Source organism: Osmerus eperlanus, chromosome 11 (genome assembly GCF_963692335.1).
Source record: "Osmerus eperlanus chromosome 11, fOsmEpe2.1, whole genome shotgun sequence".
In the NCBI taxonomy this organism is placed as follows: domain Eukaryota; kingdom Metazoa; phylum Chordata; class Actinopteri; order Osmeriformes; family Osmeridae; genus Osmerus; species Osmerus eperlanus.
The window spans coordinates 16,255,245-16,276,345 of NC_085028.1; the positions used below are offsets into that span (position 1 = coordinate 16,255,245).

The window sequence follows — 21,101 nt, forward strand, 5'->3', positions numbered from 1 at the left end:
ATAAAACTACGTAGGAGATATGCAGCAATTGCAGACAGGGATGTTTCTAACAGGGTCAAACTCCTCCTATCTTGTTCACAAACTTCTTTTTTAACTCCTCCCTTGGAACCTAAATACATAGGCAAATTCAGTTCCCACGCAGAATTTATTCTCTTTGGAGAGACAGTGAAATACACTATTACCGGCGCAGTGAAAGTAGCACGAACCGTTTACGACAGTAGTCGGCGCTGACCCAGTGTCTGGTTCGCTCTATCTGCTACGCACGATATCTGGACGATCGAGAAGGGGAGAGTTCGTTCCACTACACACTCTACAGTTATCCATGGCTCTGTGCAACGGGGATAGCAAGGTTAGTTGCAGTGGCCAACCTTATTGGTGACATACTAAGCTACGTCTACATCGACGGCAATTGTACTGCATTGGATGATAGTTGTGTCGCCCGATGTCGGGACTTGGACGCTGGGATAGTCCCTGGTTAATTACGGCCTATGTGTTTCCAGCTAACTTGCAGAATGCAGGGGTTGTGTCTTTCCGCATGCCTGTTGCCCTGTCTTGTGTGAGCTGCAGGCATATCATTAACTGGTAGCTTGTATACTGTCTGTTCCGGATTTGCATATAGCAACTAGAATTATTGTCAGACAGATATTGAGCTAAGCTAGCTCGTTAAGTTCAGCATTCGCTGGCTCCGTCCCTTTGCCTACTGTACTAGTAGCTAGCCAGGGCTACTCACACTAGCCGCCGGTGATTGCTACACCGCGTGGAGCTAGCTAGTAGTTAGCATCAATAAAGTCAGAGCGACTGAATGCTCGTTTGCATGGCATGCAATGACAGAATGGAAATAAAACTTTTGTAGCTCTGTTCTTGCGTGACACAATCGAGGTTTCTTGCTGGAGGCTATGTTTGAGGTTGTCTTAGAAACCTACCCAAATCGCTAACCGTTTAGTATTTTTGGTCGTGAATAATGATGTGTTGTTATGTTGTCTTGTCATGATGCTTGCTAGCTGGCTAGCTACAATACATTGACTGGACACGAACTATGAATACATGCATTGAAACGTCAGGTTGTTGATGGTAGCAGCAGCATGTTATCCTTACTCTGAACATCATCACTGTCCCACGCAGTGGAGTGGTCTTCAGTTGTGAATGTCAGATGTTTTTTGATATAATTGACAAGTGTTTCACACAAACCACGTGGGGGTATGTTGCACTTTCCGTGAAGTAAGAGTTGAATGCTGGGTAGCAATGAGAGGTGATTGGGAGAATGGATAGGGATATTGCAGTTAAAGAATACTGGTTCTATCCGCATAAATTTGAAAGACCTCATACTTCTTGTTGGCGACATCATAATAACCTATTGGCCAACACTGTTAACGTAGTGTAAACATATAAACACCTTGCCCCACTCTTACATTGGTGTCTCGAGTCCTTGTAAATGGAAGGTTACCTGATCTTCTGCATATTCAGTATTAGTGTGTGACTGTTGCTCATGTGACTGACCATGCTGATGGATCGCACATATCCCCTAGCTCTGCAGCTCACGTGTCCCTAATTGCGTTACCCTTATAATCAATCGCATTCCTCAATTTCAAGATGGAAGAGTCTGGCACCGTCATGAGAATCTGTGTGTGTTTAATAAAGGGGCCACAGCCACAAAAGAATACAGTCAATAGGTCTTGCTGCAACAGATGTGGTGTAGTTAGTGAAACAGCCTTGTGACTTGGTGCTGTTATTTACATTTATTCATTTAGCAGAGGCTTTTATCCAAAGCAACTTCCAAGAGAGAGCTTTACAAAAAGTGCATAGGTCACTGATCATAAACAACGAGATGGCCCCAAAAACATTGCGGGTAGCCAAAACATGAGCATACATTGTGATAAGCAAATAAGTGCCAATGGGAAGAAACACAAGAGCATGGAGTTGAACAAATTACAAATTAAACAACATGAACATCAAAAGTGCAAGAGTCTACCTGTAGGAAAGCAATCAACAATAATATAATTTACAGCGAGTACAAGTAGTTAAATCAGTTACAACTACAGTGTTATACACTGATGATGATGGACCTTGTGTGTAGATGTCCATCTGCATTCCTTTCAGCATGGACCTCGTAGTGACAGAGCTGTATCCAATCAGTTTTACCTGTTGCATGGTGCTTCACTGTGGCTCTGAGTGTAAACGTGTGTGTGTGTGTTCCTCAGCTGGAGATCAGCACGGAGCCTCAGAACGGGTCGTGTGAGGGCGCGGTGGTGATCCTGGACGCGGGGGCCCAGTATGGCAAGGTGATCGACAGACGGGTCAGAGAGCTGTTTGTCCGCTCCGAGATCCTCCCTTTAGAGACGCCGGCCTTTGCCATCAGAGAGCAGGGCTTCAGGTGAGGACGCCAGGACGCGGGCTCTGAACACACACACGGGCTCTGAACACACACACACACAGGTTCTGAACACACACACACACGGGCTCTGAACACACGAACATGGGCTCTGAACACACACACGGGCTCTGAACACACACGAACACAGGCTCTGAACACACGAACACGGGCTCTGAACACACGAACACGGGCTCTGAACACACGAACACGGGCTCTGAACACACACAAGCTCTGAACACACACACACGGGTTCTGAACACACACACACACAGGCTCTGAACACACGAACACGGGCTCAGAACATACACACACGGGTTCTGAACACACAAACACGGGCTCTGAACACACAAACACGGGCTCTGAACACACAAACACACACAAGCTGTATCTGTGAAGTTAGTCTTTTGCACTTTGCTTCCATTGTGTCATTTTTGTCTGGTTTCTTGGTTTATTTTAACATTCTCTTGCTTCTCTCTTTCTTGCTACTAACCTCACTCTCCCAGGGCTATCATTATTTCGGGCGGACCCAACTCAGTGTATGCAGAAGATGCCCCCTGGTTCGACCCTGCCATTTTTACGATTGGGAAGCCTGTCCTTGGTATCTGCTATGGCATGCAGGTATGTGTACACACACAAACAAACCAGGGTTACCTTAGTAAATATATAGTTTTGTAGTCCAAATTGCTATCAAGTGTGTCTAGAAACAAATTCTCAACTAAACCTGAACTAATGTCTTGATGTTGTCTATTTTGTCGTCTCCAGATGATGAATAAAGTTTTTGGTGGCACGGTACACAGAAAGAGTGTGAGAGAGGACGGGGTGTTCAACATAGGGCTGGACAGCTCCTGTTCTCTCTTCAGGTGAGCTTGTCAAGCTGCTCCTATTAAAACACAGTCATCGCCTCTCCCCCACAGACTACTACTGTAGCTGACAGTCTCTTCAAACTGGTTTTGTTCATTCACAACTAACATCCACTCTAACCGTGTACAGACCCATAGTTACTTGTGTTTCAGTTATATTTAAGGTCATAGCATGGAACAAGTTGGTAAAGGAATAGACTAATTTAGAAAGGTTACACCCTAACCACATCAAGAGGGGGACATGGTATAAGAGAAGAGTTGGAGAGGGAATGGCAACAAGAGTTTCTGGTCAGTTGAGCTACACGCTTTCTACGCAAACTGAAGAAAAATTCCGTCCCAGTCACGTTTTCCTTTCTTGTCACACAAACACTCCAAAAGCTAAAATCAGAAGCACTCTCTGTGGTTACACACACACACGCACACACACACACACACACACGCTCACCAGACGCTCAGACATTTTACACCCACACACACCTCAGTCTGACCCCAGTGTGTGCTCCTTGCTTTTCTCCTCTCAGGGGCCTCCAGAAGGAGGAGCTAGTGCTGTTGACCCATGGAGACAGTGTGGACAAAGTGGCCGACGGCTTCAAGGTGGTAGCCCAGTCAGGAAGCATCATCGCTGGTAAGGAGGCGTGGACAGTCCCTGTAGGGAATCCCCCATAGATGTATATAAAGACTAGATGTCTTACGGCGGAGTCTAGAACGTCCGCACATGGCGGCCATCTTGCTACAGTCAACTCGCTCACCCATAATATAGTGTTGATGCTACATGTACTTTTTAAATGACCATAACTTGCTCAATTTTCAACCGATTTTCAAACGGTTTGGTTTGTTATGAACGCCAGAGATGTCGTTATGCCACTGCTGACTTATGAATAATTATGTTATAAAAAAAAAAAATAGAATAGAAGTATGCAGTGGCATAACGACATCTCTGATGTTCATAACAAACCAAACCGTTTAAAAATCGGTTGAAAATTGAGCAAGTTATGGTCCCGTTCGACTCCGTTGTCCGGCAACGCGGACGAGACATCTACCCTTTATATATATCTATGGACAGTGTGGACAGTCCCTGTAGGGAATCCCTGGGGGTTGGAGACGGGAATCCCCCCCCCCCCATCTTAACCCTTACGTTTATCTAAGGTGATATACAGTCTATGAACCTCTCCGATCCCCGCCCTGCCTTCTGCCCCCTGCTGTGTGCCTGCAGGTATTGCCAACGAGCAGAAGAAGCTGTACGGAACCCAGTTTCACCCAGAAGTGGACCTGACGGAGAGAGGCATGGAGATGCTGCGCAACTTCCTGTTTGAGATCGCCGGCTGCACAAGTAACTTCACCGTTCAGAACCGCGAGCAGTCATGCATCAAGGAGATCCAGGAGAAGGTGGACAAGTCCAAAGTGCTGGTGAGGAGCCACAGTGTGTGTTCACGTGTCTTAAGTTGCCTTGCGGTGGGAATCAAAGGAACTTGAACCTGTTTGCAGGCATGGGGGTTCTATGTAAAGATTAGAATTGTGTGTATAGTAATCGTCTCTCCGTAGTAAGTAAGTAAGTAAGTAAGACTTTATTTATATAGCACATTTCATACAAGAATTGAAGCTCAAGGTGCTTTACATAAAATCAATAAAAACAATAATACAAGTGATAAAAGTAATAATTGAAATAGCAAATTATAAAAACAATAATATAACTAATAAAAGTAGTAAAACCCTTCTGAGATAAAATTACTTAAATGCTTCGGTAAAAAGGTAGGTTTTAAGCTGTCTCTTAAATGTAGAATGCGAGCGATGCGGCTACAGAACTTACAAAGCCAAACAGGGAGCAGGGAGATAAACTGTGCTATTAAACACTCCAATTAAACCCCTCTCTGCTGAAACATGGAAACATTGACAAAGTGGGCCCCTTCTCAAGGGAGTCATGGAGTGAGAGGATCACACACAAAAATAGTGTTAGGAACAGGTCTCTAAACCAGGCTCCCTTTGTGCTCCACCCAACAGCCCTGAACTCAGAGTCAGGTGGCTGAGCGGTTAGGGAAGCGGGCTAGTAATCTGAAGGTTGCCCGTTCGATTCCCGGCTGTGCAAAATGACGTTGTGTCCTTGGGCAAGGCACTTCACCCTACTTGCCTCGGGGAGAATGTCCCTGTACTTACTGTAAGTCGCTCTGGATAAGAGCGTCTGCTAAATGACTAAATGTAAATGTAATGAACTGGCACGACCAATAGCGTACCCAACCACAACAAATTCTGGCATTCAACTGTCCCTACCCTCACCCAATCCCGTCCTTCGCTCTGTTGACTGACATTCTCGTGCTCCGTTTGCCCCCCCCCCCCCCCCCCCCAGGTGCTGCTGAGTGGCGGGGTGGACTCCACGGTGTGCACAGCCCTGCTGAACAAGGCCCTGCCTCAGGAGCAGGTGATCGCCGTGCACATCGACAACGGCTTCATGAGGAAGAGGGAGAGCCAGAGCGTGGAGGAGGCACTCACTAAACTGGGCATCAAACTGAAAGGTGAGTGTGTTCTGGATGAAGCACGGACCGTAGAGGCTGAGGCCCCTAACACAGAGGCCTGGGTTCGATTCCGGCTCCTTCCTGCATGTCTTCCCCGCTCTCTCTCCCATACATTTCCTGTCTCTGTAACTATTATCTATCAAATAAAGCCACAAAAAAGGCAGAACATGTATAAAAAAGAAAGAGAAGTCTAAGAACTTTTCCCTTGTCCATCTCACCTTTCTCCTGGTGTTCTCTCCCTCCAGTGGTGAACGCTGCACACACCTTCTACAACGGCACAACCACCCTGCCCATCTCCGAGGAGGACCGGACGCCACGGAAACGCATCAGCAAGACCCTCAACATGACCACCAACCCAGAGGAGAAGAGGAAGATCATCGGGGACACCTTCGTCAAGGTAGGAAGAACCTCCCGGTGGTTCCCTGTCCTCAGAGTGACATCTTTACCCTCCATCTCTGCCCTCCTGTCTCCCCCTTTTGCCCCGCCTGGTTTGTTTGTCCAATACGTCGTCACCGTTAATCTGACTTCCTGCTTTGGGATGATTGGCACGTGCAGGTGGCCAATGAGGTGATCGGGGAGATGAACCTGAAGCCGGAGGAGGTGTTCCTGGCTCAGGGCACGCTGAGGCCCGACCTCATCGAGAGCGCGTCCGTCCTCGCCAGCGGCAAGGCTGAGGTCATCAAGACGCACCACAACGACACCGAGCTCATACGCAAGCTCCGAGATGAGGTGGGCCCCCCTACACACACACACTCACACACACTCCCAAATCATTCGACCTTTCGTTAGATGTTTCTTTCGCTGACTCATCCGCCATCATCCTCCCTTCCTAGGGAAAGGTAATCGAGCCACTGAAGGACTTCCACAAGGATGAGGTCCGGGCGCTGGGCCGAGAGCTGGGCCTTCCTGAGGAGATCGTCTCCCGACATCCCTTCCCTGGTCAGGACCGCACACACACTCATTGAGAGTTTTTGAGGAAGTTCTATCTCACGCTCACACTAAAAGCCCTTTCCCCTTGCAGGTCCTGGTCTTGCCATCCGTGTCATCTGTGCAGACGAGCCTTACATCTGCAAAGACTTTGCGGAGACCAACAACATCCTGAAAATCATCACAGACTTCTCTGCCAGTGTCAAAAAGGTCAGGGGTCACCTTGAGGTCAACAGTGATTGGCTGAGAGTTGTAGATAGTCAGTCAGTCAGTCCTCAGGCCCTGTCAGTTCAAATGGACCTCTGGTTAAGACTTCTGACCAGGCATGCACTTAATCATGGATTAAACCGTGTTTTCTTCTTCTCTTTCTCTCCGTGTGGGCCTCTCCTTCGCTCTGTCCGTCCAGCCTCACACGTTGCTGCAGAGAGTCAAGTCGTGTATATCGGACGATGAGGAGGAGAAGCTCATGCAGATCACCAGCCTTCATTCACTCAACGCCTTCCTCCTGCCAATCAAAACAGTTGGAGTGCAGGTAAGATTGCCGCGTGTCAACCCTACCGCCACCGCGAGGGGGGAGGGGGGGGGGGGGGAGGGGGCCGCGTGTTTTGGGATGCTAGCTGGCTAGGGTTTCGGGTGTTGTGGAGAGAGTGCTAAGGTTAACTGGCAGTGGCGTTTACAGAACAGAATGTTCCTCTCCTACTGTTGGTTTAGCACCACCTCATCACTCTTAACACACCCTTGAGGCACACCCTTCCCCACCACAGCCTTCCCATTGAAAATGTTTTTTCTGTTTGTGTCTATCTCTCTGTCTCTCTCTCTCTCTCTCTCTCTGTGTCTCTCTCTCTCTCTCTCTGTCTCTCTGTCTCTGTCTCTCTCTGTCTCTGTGGGATACATAAAGTTAAACTGTGGTTTGGCTCCAGAACTAGTTTTTCCCTCCCTCCAGTTCCCTCACATAAACATATGACCGTCGGTCCTATCTTCCACACATACTTTTTACTTCCTGTGACCGAGCCCAGCTAGCTAACAGTGACACAGGCCATTCCAGCCACCCACTCCACTCTCACTGACTTCCTGTCTGAAGCTAAAAAGGACCAAATCCACCCCTATCCAGACCTGAGGCCAAACCGCAGAGAAGACCCACGCGTTGTTTTGCTCTTCTGGGTGTGTGGGAGGTAGTCGCAGTTTATCACGGCTAAAATAGTTTGTTTATTTTACGTTTTTATGAAGGAAAAGTTGACACTTATAATAATAATAATATTCATAAAGCACTTTATATTAACTAAAATCTCAAAGTGCTACAGGTTAAAAGTAAGAAAGTGCGAATAATAATAAAAACAATCATGTCGACCAAAAAATAAATAAAAATACAAATATAGAAAAACTGAAAAAATTGTCAATCAACAAAAGGCTACTCCAAGGGGGAATTCTTATGTCTGTCTGATGCAGAAATGTGCGTAATGGTTGTAAGTCTCTTGACTGTATGTTTGGTTCCCTCTGCAGGGAGACTGTCGCTCCTACAGTTATGTGTGTGGCGTCACCAGTAAAGAGGCTCCACACTGGGACTCTCTCATGTTCCTCGCAAGACTCATCCCGCGCATGTGCCACACCATCAACAGGTACACACACACACACACACACACACACAGACACAGACAAGCTTCTTGGTGATTCACTGCGATAAGGCGTTATTCCTTTAATGTGACTTTTGCCCATTATTAGCTGGGTTCAAATCCAGCTCAGCCTAAATAAAGTCAAGTTCTCTTCTGCATTGCATAATTCTTTTAAATGTTATTTAACCAGGAAAAGGAGATTTAAATCTTTTTTTGCAGGGGGGTTCTGGCCAATACGGGCATCAACAAACAAATTTAAAACACACAACACAACATCGGGAAATAAAAAAACACACCAACCATATCATCCAGCACCAATAAATAACCAAATAAATACAGCTGCAATGTAAAGATTCGCAATTTTAAAAGCACTGACAGCTAGATAAGCCCTCCTCCAAAATATTAAATACAGTACATTGCGTCTCACACAACCCATGCATCACACACCCCCCAGAGATTCTGTTCACTGTTCGTAAGTCACTGGATTAAGCCTCTGCTAAATGTAGAAGCACACACAACTCTCTCCAGCTGAGTGTCTGACCTGAGCTTGTTCCCCCTCTCTCCAGGGTCGTGTACGTGTTCGGGTCTCACGTCAAGGAGCCTCCCACAGACATCACCCCCACCTTCCTGACCACGGGCGTTCTCAGCACGCTCCGTCAGGCTGACTTCGTCGCTCACTCCATCCTCAGGGAGTCTGGTAAGGCATCACTCATTCCATCCTCAGGGAGTCTGGTAAGGAGTCATTGCGTGATGCTCATTTTCGAACTTTTTTTTTACCGATAACCGACTCCTGTTAACAACCATTAATCGTAGATTTTTGAACAAAAAACGATTAACAAAACGAAAACACATTGAATCTGAGAGGGCCGACTGCGCTGGCTGGACAACACGGAAATACAATTTAGTTTGCTGCTGCTCAACAACAATAATGGAGATGGCCTAAGTAGCAGAAAGTTGCTAGATTTGTCTCTAGTCGCCAAATGCTATTTTTCTTTGTCACTACGGCGACATTGTCGCTAAATTCACAACACTTTTTAACCGATAGTATTAACCGGTAAACATTTGTATGGTCGGTTAAGTCACACCGTTAGCCCAATTATGAGAATCGTTAGTTTGATCTCTTCTTTCTGTACGCGACAATATCACCTTTTATATATTGTTGTTTTGCTCCATGTTTTATAGAAAAGCTTTGCACTGTGTGAACTCCTCATCACTTTTTATTTTTACCTCCTGTCCCCTTAATCTCCAGGCTACTCTGGGAAGATCAGTCAGATGCCGATCATTTTGACCCCGCTGCACTTTGACAGAGACCCCCTGCAGAAACAGCCGTCCTGTCGACGCTCCGTGGTTGTCAGAACCTTCATCACCAGCGACTTTATGACCGGAATCCCTGCCACGCCTGGCAACCACATCCCAGAAGAGGTACGGCCTGGCCTACACAACCACGCCGCTTAACTTTGCTGCCACGCGTTTCGCCTTAAAGCAATACGTTTATATTCAGAGGTTTTAACGTAACCCATTGGCATCTTGCTTTTAATAATCCTATAGCCTGTAGAGAGTGTGTGGCATGTTTGTGTTCATCTTCTTACATGTCTTGCTCTGTCTGTTTCTTGCCAGGTGGTACTCAAGATGGTGAATGAGATCAAGAAGATCCCAGGAATCTCCAGAGTGATGTTTGACCTGACCTCCAAACCTCCGGGCACTACCGAGTGGGAGTAGAACCAACCAGAACTCCACGGAGGACTGAGGTAGAAGGGCCTGGGCCGTTGAGCTCCTAGCTTACTCTTCTCATCCTCCTCCCCTCCTCTTTCCCCAATCCTCACCCCCACCCTCCCCCTCCCCCCCAACACTCCAATGGCCTGCTCTACCCCCCACCCTCCTCTCTAGAACATTCCCATGGAAGGCAGGCAGTACTGTGACCAGCGCACACATGAAGCCACTACTTTGCTAGCCCCCTCCATCACCTTTTTGTCGTTGGGACGAGGGGTTGTAATATTGTTATTTTTGATCACATGATGACTGCATCGTTTTCTGGATCCATGCTCGACAATGCATCGTTATTTTGTCTTGTTTTTGGAGTTGAAGCTTGGCTTCCTGTTTAGAAGCTAGCCGTTAAAGGTCAAAGTTCGAAGGTCAGGAAGGTTAGGAAGTGAATCAGAACACGGTGTGCCTCAGATGAGATGAATTAAATAAGAAATTGAATATGACAAGGAGAAGAAAAAATACAAAAATACAGGCCTGTGATTAAAAGTGTCATCTATTGCTTTTGCCTTTTTTGAATCTTTTCTAATTGTAGTCCAAGTTCAGACTCGTTTTCCCCAGGTCAGTTTCGACCCATCTTCATCTCTTCTGCACCTGTATACTGTGCAGAGTGGCAGGGTGGCCTGTCCAACATCATTAATCAGAAAAACCTATGTGATCAATTTGTTGACATTGTTTTTGCCAAATGTAGAGAAGCTCTGTTGTCCAATATGGGTTCTCTGAAGTTGAGAGACATATTTTGTGAAGCTAAACTCTTATTGTTAAGCTCTATTTGAACAGGTGTCAACAGATGGATGAGTGGTCAAGTATCACAGATGTGCAACTGTACAGGAGGCCCCAAAATGGCGGCTGGCCTGTTATGTGCCTGTTTCTTTCTTTCTTTTTGTAATCTTTTTTTTTTATTTTATTTTATTATTTTTTTTTTTTTACACATGAAATAATCTGGACTCACTCACCTGAGCAGGGGATAAAATAAATAGTTCCATGCTGCAATATATATGGTTTTTAAGATGAACAAAAATGATATGAGGACCGACCTAAGAATAAATGTGAAAATAGTGTAGAAACGATAACCATAATTGTATGAATTTCGTCTTTGTTGTCACCTCCATCATCTGGCAACGTCTACATGGTGTAGGAGCAACTTTTGCACATTTTCTTGCGACCCATAAAGCCTTGGTGCTTTCTTGACATGTAGGGTAAAGGTAGTACTTTCAGTTCAGAAGTTAACATGGAACCTTCAGCAAGTATCCCTTTCCGCAGTGTCAAAGTTAGTCTTTTTATCTACCATCCCATCTTGAAAGTTTTGCCACTTCCAGACTCCTGTAGGAGCAAGGCATTCCCACCTAATAACTTGGCTCTGTGTAAACTGTTAAACAGCCTGGCTAGACCACAGCAAGCCCAGGGCACTGGTTTAACTAGGGCTGTTGTCTTCAGGATCCCACACACAAACCATAAGTCCTTATACAATACATCTTAATGTGATTAAATCAGTACCATGCATCTGTTCTCATTGTCTGTGCACCTCTCATCCTTACAATCTTATTTCCTCATATGGGGCAAAATATCCAATGCAAATTGAATTTGTTTCTTTAACCGTCTTAATTGCAACTTTGTCCGTCAAGTCTTTTCCTCTGTGTTGCCTTCTTGCGTGTGTATTTTAAAATACATATGTCTACTTGGAAAACAACAGCTTAAGCTTATTAGACATTTAATTTTGTAGTTCAATTTTATTGCAATATTGAAATAAGATTAAGTTATGCAATTATATATCATGTCCATTTTTGTTGTTTGTTTCGATGCTCATTACCCTTAGTAACGTGCCTCAAACCAAGCCACCGCATGCAGTTTCAACGGAAATTTGTATAATGAAAAACTGAGCTTTAATAAAGAAGTCCACGTTGAATTTCTTTTTGTGTGATATAATTTACTTTTGTTGATTGAATAAATTACATAGCATTCTTTGCAGTGTCTGTCTTAACATTTCTGCTATGAACGTTAGGCTACCCTAGCGCAGTGACGGTTCTAGACAAATTTTACTGGGGGGGCCAAGGGGGGCCCAGTGTTTAATCAGAGGGGCACATTAAAAAACGGAAACAAATGATATTTAAACATTAAATACTTGAATTTAGCTTTACATTAAAATCATACAAACGGCTCTGGCTCTCCCTCTTCCAGCTCCTCAGCTCTCTCAATACCTTGATATGTTTCTCACTTTTTTATTTACTGGAGCAAAAAAGGCTGCAATGTCCCTTCCTTGTTTCATGATGACTACTAGAAGAAGAAAAACGTGTACAAAATAAAATGAAAATATGTTTTTATTTTATTCAGTCAGCTCAGGGGGGGGCACAGGGGGGGCCAGGGACATTTTTACAGGGGCACTGGCCCCTGTAGGCCCCCGTGTAGAAACGCCCCTGCCCTAGCGTATCAAACACGTTTTAAAGGGGCGCTCGTGATAAATCTTGCCTAGGGCGCCAAATGTGCTAGGACCGGTACTGGCGGGAACAGTAAATTATCTCAGAGAATATTACAATTGGCATTTTTAATTACACCTGTATAAAAGCGACTTTAACGAATTTGATTGGGCCCTGTTTGTGAGCAACCATTCCCCGCTGGGGACCTCCCAGGTCAGGTTCAGGTGTTCACCCCCCTGCTGATTGGGGAACAAGCGGAGACAAGCTCAGTCACTCATCAACACACCCGACCCAAGAGGCCCTGCACTGGTAGATACTGTATCTATACTGTTAATAAGATACATGCAACAATTAAGTCCACTGATCACTCAAGCTTATTGCTCCTGGGAATCGCCACACGCAATTGCCAATTTACTATGGCCCGTGGCGGTTTTTGTTATGTAGCAGCCTCAGTACAGCTAATTAATCGACCCACATTTTAAAATATTAGTATTTTTTATGTCGTTTTTGGAGTTTACCGACATGTTTAGACTGCAAAAGGAGCTGGAGTGCGGGCTTGTCTCGCGCCTCTAACCGTCATGGCGTCTTTAGCTCGTTCTATGAAACCGTTCTCAACACACAGCTGTATTTACAGTAAATGCCTCAAGTTATGGCTATATTTCTAATCCAGTCCAGACACTGGTCAGGGGTCACGCAATTGTTTGACCTTAATTTTGCTTACCTCAGACTGCTCGGTAGTTCCCGTTTCACACGCTAAACGAGGCGCTGTTTAATCGAACAAGCAAATAGGCCTACACAGTAATCAGGGAGGGCAATCATGGTGTGTTGAAGGCTGTTTTCTGCAGTTTGTGCAGTAGGACTCCCCAGAGGCCTGGTGAAGGCACCTGTCACACAAGCAGCTCTCTATTCTCTCTTGTGTCGTTCACGGTGCCAGCTCCCTGATTCTTCAACAACAACCAGGGCATGGATATTACTGGTATACATTCTAAAAGTCCGTTGTTTTTCGGATTATGCGCCTTTCTTCACTTTTACGCATCTGTCTCGGCGCAGTCTAGCTGCAAACTGAAGGCCAAATTCAACCTTCACGGTTACACAAATATAGTGAAGAAAAAGGTGGTTGTTGGGGGAATGTTTGCCGTTCACCAGACTATCGCCTCAACCCCGACAAACACTTCGTCCGTACCCCTGTCCCTGGGATGCGAGGGGTGAGTAGAGACTGTTTTCATGGTGCCCTTTGTTAACCTGCATCACTGCAGAATACCCTAATATTTAAATGTGGGGTAAGACCTTTATCGTAATGTAAAAAATAAAATGAAAGGCTAGCCTATTAATATGTATGAGTGATTAGGCTATTTAAAATAATTCCATCCACTCGCACATTCAACTATAAGGCTTACGGAGGTCAATATTTACGGTTGTTGGCATCCGTGTTGTAAAGGGAATGATGTAGCCTATGATGTAAATAAATGTAATACATTTCATCAACACCAATGATTGTAAATGGGTCCTCTGTATTGCGCTACCTGTAACCGTAAAAACTCAGTAAAAAGTTATATTAGCGACCTCTAGTGGTTATTTTATGTTACAACTCGGATGACGAGAATAAACCCATAGTTCTTTCAAACAGTTTCAACTTCAGGACGTTCCGCTGGACTCAAACGATGCTCTTCGCCATCGATGAAATAAACAAGCGGAAAGACCTCCTTCCTAACACAGACCTGGGATACGTTATCTACGACTCGTGCTTCACCATTTCCAAGGCAGTCGAGGGCACGCTCACCTACCTAACGGGGCAGGAAGAGGCCGTGCCCAACTACCGCTGTGGCTCTGGACCACCGCTGGCAGCCCTGGTGGGCGCGGGGGGGTCCGATCTGTCCATCGCCACCGCCAGGATACTGGGGCTCTACCACTTCCCACAGGTTGTGTGTGTGTGAGAGAAAGAGAGAGAGAGCCTGATGTACTTGTTTGATGTGTTTAATGTGTGTCTTCTGCGCTACACAACAAATCACAAATGTCTCAGAGGACATTACATGTTTCTACTACTACTAATGAAGCAAGATGGAGAGTTATTTTTTTTAAATGGACATTTAAATGATTATTTTGAGTGTATACCCTCCCCTCTCGCCCCCCTCTCCTCCCTGTAGGTGAGTTACTGCTCATCCTGCTCTGCCCTGGAGAGCAAGTTTCAGTTCCCCACCTTTCTGAGGACCATCCCCAACGATGTCCACCAATCGGAGGCCATGGCTCGCCTGGTGCTGCACTTCGGGTGGACCTGGGTGGGCACCATCGCCGCGGACGACGACTACGGCAAGTACGGCATCAAGGCCTTCAAGGAGCAGGTGGAGGAAGAAGGGGTTTGCATCTCCTTCTCTGAGACTCTGCCCAAGGTGAGGAGATTCTACTGTTTCAGTCTTTCCCCCCACTCCACCTCGGTTTCTCCCTCGTTCCTCGCCAAACCACGCGTGTTCTTTCTCCCTCCTCGTTTTCATTCGCTGGCAGAACCCTCATTGTAAACATCAAGGTCAACGTGCGTTTGACACTTTCACGAATCCTCCTCGCCTCCCTCCGTCCTCCGCCAGGTGAGCTCTCCCGAGGACATCAGACGGATCGTGGACGTGGTGGTCGAGTCCACCGCCAAGATCATCGTGGTGTTCTCCTCCGACGTGGACCTGAGTCCCCTGGTGCAGGAGCTGCTGCGGCACAACGTCACCAACCGCACCTGGGTGGCCAGCGAGGCCTGGGTCACCTCCGCTCTCATCAACCAGCCCGGGGTGAGGGGGGCAGGGGTCACACGGGGGGTCGGGAGTGAAGGCGAGGTGAGGGGTCGACCTTGGCTGAGAAGCCGGTGAGGAGAGTGAGGGGTCATTCTTCAGAGGAACTCAACTACGCTGTGCGTGTGTGTGCATGTGTGTGCGTGTGCAGGTCAGCTCGGTGCTGGGCGGCACCTTGGGGTTCGGGCTGCGGCGCGCTGAGATCCCCGGCCTGCAGCGCTACCTCATGGACCTGGACCCCTACGACCACTCCCTCTCAGAGGAGTTCTGGCAGGAGGTGTGTACAACATCACCACTCACCTGGACGTCTGTGATGTCCTCCAGATCCCCGACTCACCATCGACACAACACTAGACCTGCATCCTAACTGACCTTCCCAGAACTATGAAGAGGACGCCCTGGTAGTATGTAGTATGTTTGTGTGTTTCCTTCAGGTGTTCAACTGCACGCTGGACTATGGGCTGGCTATGAAGAAGGCCAAGGAGCTGGCCAGGGTGGCGGGGGGCAACGGGACCCTGTACAGGACTGTGAGGGGGCTGCCTGAAGGGCTGTGCACTGGCAAGGAATCTCTGGAACGCCTCAATAACACCTACACCGATGTGTCCCAGCTACGCATCACATACAGGTACACACACACTCCACACTGCATCACATACAGGTACACACACACTCCACACTGCATCACATACAGGTACACACACACTCCACACTGCATCACATACAGGTACACACACACTCAACACTGCATCACATACAGGTACACACACACTCCACACTGAGGATGAGGGGAAGCGTGTCTAAGGCGGTCTGCAGTACGTCATCACACTTTCTGCAGTGTGGTGGTGGTGGTGATGGTGGTGGTGATGGTCTGGTGTTTCTGCAGTGTGTATAAGGCAGTGTACACCGTGGCCCAAGCCCTGCACAACCTGGAGTACTGTGAGCCGGGCAAGGGGCCCTTCACCAATAACAGCTGTGCTGAAATCAGCAACTTTGAACCCTGGCAGGTCAGAATGTGTGTGCGTGTGTGTGCCTTTGTGTAAGAGTCCCATTTAAAGATGTCCTCTTCGTGCAGATATGCCTTCCTCTCTAGCTCCTCCTCCTCTCTTTCCTCCAGCTGATGTACTATCTAAAGAACGTGAACGTCACTATCCCTCACACTGGAGAGACCATAGTCTTTAACAACGGCGATGTGGACGGCTATTACGACATCCTCAACTGGCAGATCGACGGTGACGGAGAGATCTCCTACGTGTCCATTGGTCAGTACAACGGCACAGCACCCCCAGAGGCTCGGATGACCATCAACAACGGCTCCATCGTCTGGAGCAACGAAAGGATGGAGGTGAGATGATCAAGGGTATCCAACAGCAGCTGTGTGTGTCAGTGTGTGTGTGTGTGTGTGTGTGTGTCTGGAGAGCTTGTAATGAACAATAGTTTAAAGAAAAAGCGGACATAACCAAAATGAGGAAGGAAGGGGTGGCGCAAACTGCAATCTCTTCACGGGGCCCGAAATGTGTAGCTGCAACCCCGTTTGTGCACGAGTGCGCTTGTGAGTGTGTGTTCCGTTTCTGAACGCTCCACTGACGCCCACCCTCGTCTCCACGCCGCGTTGCAGCCTCCGCACTCCGTGTGCAGTGAGAGCTGTCAGCCGGGCACCAGGAAGGGCATCCGGCAGGGGGAGCCCGTCTGCTGCTTCGACTGCCTCCCGTGTGCCGACGGAGAGATCAGCAACTCCACCGGTACGCTGTCCTCCTGTCACTGCACCCCCCGTCACTGCACCCCCCGTCACTGCCCCCTCCCGTCACTGCACCCCCCCGTCACTGCACCCCCCCGTCACTGCCCCCTCCCGTCACTGCACCCCCCTGTCACTGCACCCCCCCGTCACTGCCCCCTCCCGTCACTGCCCCCTCCCGTCACTGCACCCCCCGTCACTGCCCCCTCCCGTCACTGCACCCCCCCGTCACTGCCCCCTCCCGTCACTGCACCCCCCTGTCACTGCACCCCCCCGTCACTGCCCCCTCCCGTCACTGCCCCCTCCCGTCACTGCACCCCCCTGTCACTGCCCCCCCCCGTCACTGCACCCCCCCGTCACTGCCCCCCCCCGTCACTGCACCCCCCCGTCACTGCCCCCTCCCGTCACTGCACCCCCCTGTCACTGCACCCCCCCGTCACTGCCCCCTCCCGTCACTGCCCCCTCCCGTCACTGCACCCCCCGTCACTGCCCCCTCCCGTCACTGCACCCCCCCGTCACTGCCCCCTCCCGTCACTGCACCCCCCTGTCACTGCACCCCCCCGTCACTGCCCCCTCCCGTCACTGCCCCCTCCCGTCACTGCACCCCCCTGTCACTGCCCCCCCCCGTCACTGCACCCCCCCGTCACTGCCCCCCCCGTCACTGCACCCCCCCGTCACTGCCCCCTCCCGTCACTGCACCCCCCTGTCACTGCCCCCCCCGTCACTGCACCCCCCCGTCACTGCCCCCCCCGTCACTGCACCCCCCCGTCACTGCCCCCTCCCGTCACTGCACCCCCCCATCACTGCATGTATTCGCACACTGTTAAATATAAGTTACAGACTAGTTCAACTAAGTCTGATTGACCATGGAATGAGCAGATGAGCTGTGTGTTCTGATTTGTAAGAGGGGTTGACTAGTAGAGGTTTCCGTGACGGTCCTCTCTCCTTCCTCTGTGGCCAGATGCCAGAGAGTGCATCCAGTGTACTGAGGATTACTGGTCCAACCAGGCCCGTGATTCCTGCGTGCCCAAGACCATCGAGTTCCTGGCTTTCAGTGAGCCTCTTGGAATCACCCTCATAGCCATCTCTGCCTTCGGAGCGCTGGTCACTATTGCTGTCGCCGTGAGTGACAACACACACTCCTAACACAAGCACATACACACACTCTCCTTACACAACACACACACACACCAGGTGCATACTCCAAGTCCCACCCACACACACCAAATACAAACTTTGCAGAAGTCACACGCACTTTCACACACACACACACACACACACACACACACACACACACACACACACAAACAAACACACTCTAGTCCCCCGTTGATTCCTGTCTTCGTAGGTGGTGTTCCTGGTACACCTGGGCACCCCTCTGGTGAAGGCCAACGATGCCCTGCTCAGCTTCTCTCTGCTCCTCTCCCTGGTGGTCACCTTCCTGTGCTCCATTGTGTTCCTGGGGGAGCCCCAGCACTGGAGCTGCATGACCAGCCAGGTGGCTCTGGCCCTGGGCTTCGCTCTCTGCCTCTCCTCCATCATGGGTGGGTAGGAGACTGAGCCTGTGTGTGTGTGTATGTGTGTGTGAAAGGCAAGATTTATGACTAGTTCATCAACACTCCATCGCTCTCTTGCTTTCTTCATCTCTCTATCTCCATCCCTGGTAATGAGCCGGCATGTCTGTTCTGCACCAGGTAAGTCGGTGGTGTTGATGCTGAGGGCCAGAGCCCTGAAGGCAGCCAGGGCCAAGGCCAAGGCCGCCTCTAAAGCTGCCGCAGAGGCTGCCGCAGCCAACACAGGCCCCGACGTCATCGTCACCAACAGCAACAACAGCAACAGCAACAACAATGACAGTGCAACCAACGGCAACCTTGACGTCGACCCGATCGGTCCTGCCCACCAGAGGGCGATGTGTGTCGTGGCAACGCTTATACAAGTAAATTACACAGTGCTGCCGTTCTCCATAGAAGGACATACAAATCCAATGCATACAATGTAAACAGGCCATGGGGATCTGTATAAGTATGACATTGTAGGCACGTTTAGTTTATGTGTGTAACTTCCTGATAAAAATGCCCGTTATGAAACTCACCTAACACCGTCTGAAATCATGAAAACATCACTTAGCATCTTCTTCATGGTGTTTTCTGGATCCTTTTTTAATGGAAGTTAACCTGAGGTGACCTTTGACCCAGGCGGCAGCGTGCACGGTGTGGCTCATCATCCTCCCGCCGCACCCGGTGAAGAACACCGCGGCACAGAACGTCAAGATCATCCTGGAGTGTGACGAAGGCTCCATCGTGTTCATCTGCTGCATCTTCGCCTACGACATCCTTCTGGCGCTGATCGCCTTCGTCTTCGCCTTCGTGGCCCGGAAACTGGAAGACCACTTCAGGTAGCTACCTAGCTAGCAGAGCTAGCCTTCGGTAGATCGAACCGTTGACCCACTGTCACAGCTAGAATGTCTGTTAGCAGGCGAGAAGTTAAGGTAACATTTAGCAGTTAGTCGACAAAGCTGTGTTATAGGGGTGGGAATCTTTTGGTACCTCACGATTCGATTTGAATCGATTCTTGAGGTCACGATTCAATTAAGAATCGATTCACGATTTCTCCGAAAAAAAAAAAAAAACAACATGAAAAGAAATCGATCGCTAGCAGACTGAATCACGATTGAAATGTGAATCGATTTTTTCCCCCACCCCTACTGTGTTAGCATGCTAGTATTGTTCTGTACAGGTGTATCCTGTATTATTTGAACACTACAACAATAACTAGCAACCTACGCCAAACCTAACCTTTAGATTAGTGAGTTCTAAATATTTTCGACGGTCCCCAATAGCGTGTTATTTTCCTGAAACGGTAGCTAGCTAGCAACTCCAAACTTAAGGGTATAAAAAACAATCCCCTCAACTCTGATTTCAGTGAGGCCAAGGGCATTACGTTCGGGATGCTGGTTTTTCTTTATCGTGTGGATCTCCTTCGTGCCTGCCTACCTCAGCACGCGAGGCAAGTTCATGGTGGCCGTCCAGATCTTCGCCATCCTGGCCCTCCAGCTTCGGTCTGCTAGCTTGCATCTTCCTGCCCAAGGGTCTATGTACTGCTGGTGAAGCCCGAGCGCAACACGGAGGAGATGATTCGTCCCTCAGCGTCAAGATACGGGACGGCTCCTCCACTGGTACCTTCCGCGTCGCTGACCACCACTGCTACGGAAATGAACGCCACCACCATGTCTGCAGTGGCCCCTGGATGACTAGGGTTAGGATAACGGCACGCACGTTCATATATATATATCAAGGACTCACACTTCATTGGTTTTTGTTTGTTTCATACCAGTGGGCAGAGTGCAAATTATACAATGACAATCGGGGGGATAAAAAATAATAACAATCGGGGGGTCAACTTCTTCTCCAGGGTGTAAAGTCATATTTACGATTGTCAGGTAAGAAACGATATAAAAATGTATCGACCCAACCGACCTGTTGTTTTTTACCTCTTTTGGGGTCAAACCCCCCCAAGCCCCACCTGGAATTCGCACCCTGCCAGTGGGAGTAACCTTCAGTTCTCAGGAAGTAAACTACATTTTACATACATCCTTAGCTGCGGTATGTACTGTTAAGCAAAATGTATCTACAATTTCTAAGAAAATAACTAAAGTTTTTCTTAGGATAGCAATACATATTTTGTCAATTAATAAACATTTTTTGATTGATCAGACTAGTAGTCAGTTGAAAGTGATTGATAGGGTAGGTAAACTTGGGGGGGGAAGTCTTGGTTCTGTGTTCATCCTTTGGAAAGCTACTGTCGATTTCATGTGCCTTCCCATCTTAGTTCTAGAAACCATCTTTCTGTATAACAGGTGAAAAATGTAAGTTAAACCACACTGTGAATGTCTTCATAGAAAATAAACATTTATTGGATTCTCAGATATCACCATTGTTTGTTTGTTTTCTTCTTCAACTGCTACTAGAATGTTAATAGAAATTTCAGATTAAAAAATTCAGGTTGCTCAAATTCGAACAGTAAAATTCAGATCCAAAAAATTCCAAACAAACGTTTGAGTGAAAATATTTGAATTGCAACATCCGGGATGTAGCCTAGTTACGTTAGTTCTCACAAAACGCCGTTTTGAAGGAGGAGTTCGGGTGATA

General features: G+C 48.1%; 2 protein-coding genes across 2 annotated transcripts; both read left to right on the forward strand.

The window, feature by feature from the left end:
- Positions 1-12,000, forward strand: gmps (guanine monophosphate synthase). The gene is made up of 16 exons (XM_062472730.1): positions 1-349; positions 2,199-2,371; positions 2,875-2,989; positions 3,134-3,231; positions 3,753-3,856; positions 4,445-4,638; positions 5,573-5,738; positions 5,984-6,135; positions 6,294-6,467; positions 6,572-6,677; positions 6,760-6,875; positions 7,072-7,197; positions 8,166-8,281; positions 8,842-8,972; positions 9,525-9,697; positions 9,893-12,000. The coding sequence occupies exons 1-16, from the start codon at positions 323-325 to the stop codon at positions 9,992-9,994; spliced, it is 2,073 nt and encodes a 690-aa protein (XP_062328714.1). The 5' UTR covers positions 1-322; the 3' UTR covers positions 9,995-12,000.
- Positions 12,001-13,268: 1,268 nt separating this feature from the next.
- LOC134029582 (vomeronasal type-2 receptor 1) lies at positions 13,269-20,393 on the forward strand. The gene is given in 17 exon segments (XM_062473750.1): positions 13,269-13,655; positions 14,078-14,369; positions 14,595-14,837; positions 15,030-15,221; positions 15,373-15,498; positions 15,656-15,846; positions 16,105-16,225; positions 16,336-16,563; positions 16,837-16,960; positions 17,915-18,075; positions 18,302-18,497; positions 18,648-18,889; positions 19,149-19,348; positions 19,876-19,909; positions 19,911-20,000; positions 20,002-20,040; positions 20,042-20,393. Coding segments are annotated over 17 exon segments (2,883 nt in total). The 5' UTR covers positions 13,269-13,413; the 3' UTR covers positions 20,204-20,393.
- The last annotated feature ends 708 nt before the right edge of the window (positions 20,394-21,101 follow it).

What these genes read in the sequence shown, in the direction of transcription:
- gmps (XM_062472730.1), top strand. Translation starts at nt 323, where the DNA reads ATGGCTCTGTGCAACGGGGATAGCAAG. An exon ending in TCTCTGCCAGTGTCAAAAAG is followed by an intron (nt 6,876 to 7,071) that starts GTCAGGGGTCAC and finishes CTGTCCGTCCAG; the next exon opens with CCTCACACGTTGCTGCAGAG. An exon ending in TCAAAACAGTTGGAGTGCAG is followed by an intron (nt 7,198 to 8,165) that starts GTAAGATTGCCG and finishes TTCCCTCTGCAG; the next exon opens with GGAGACTGTCGCTCCTACAG.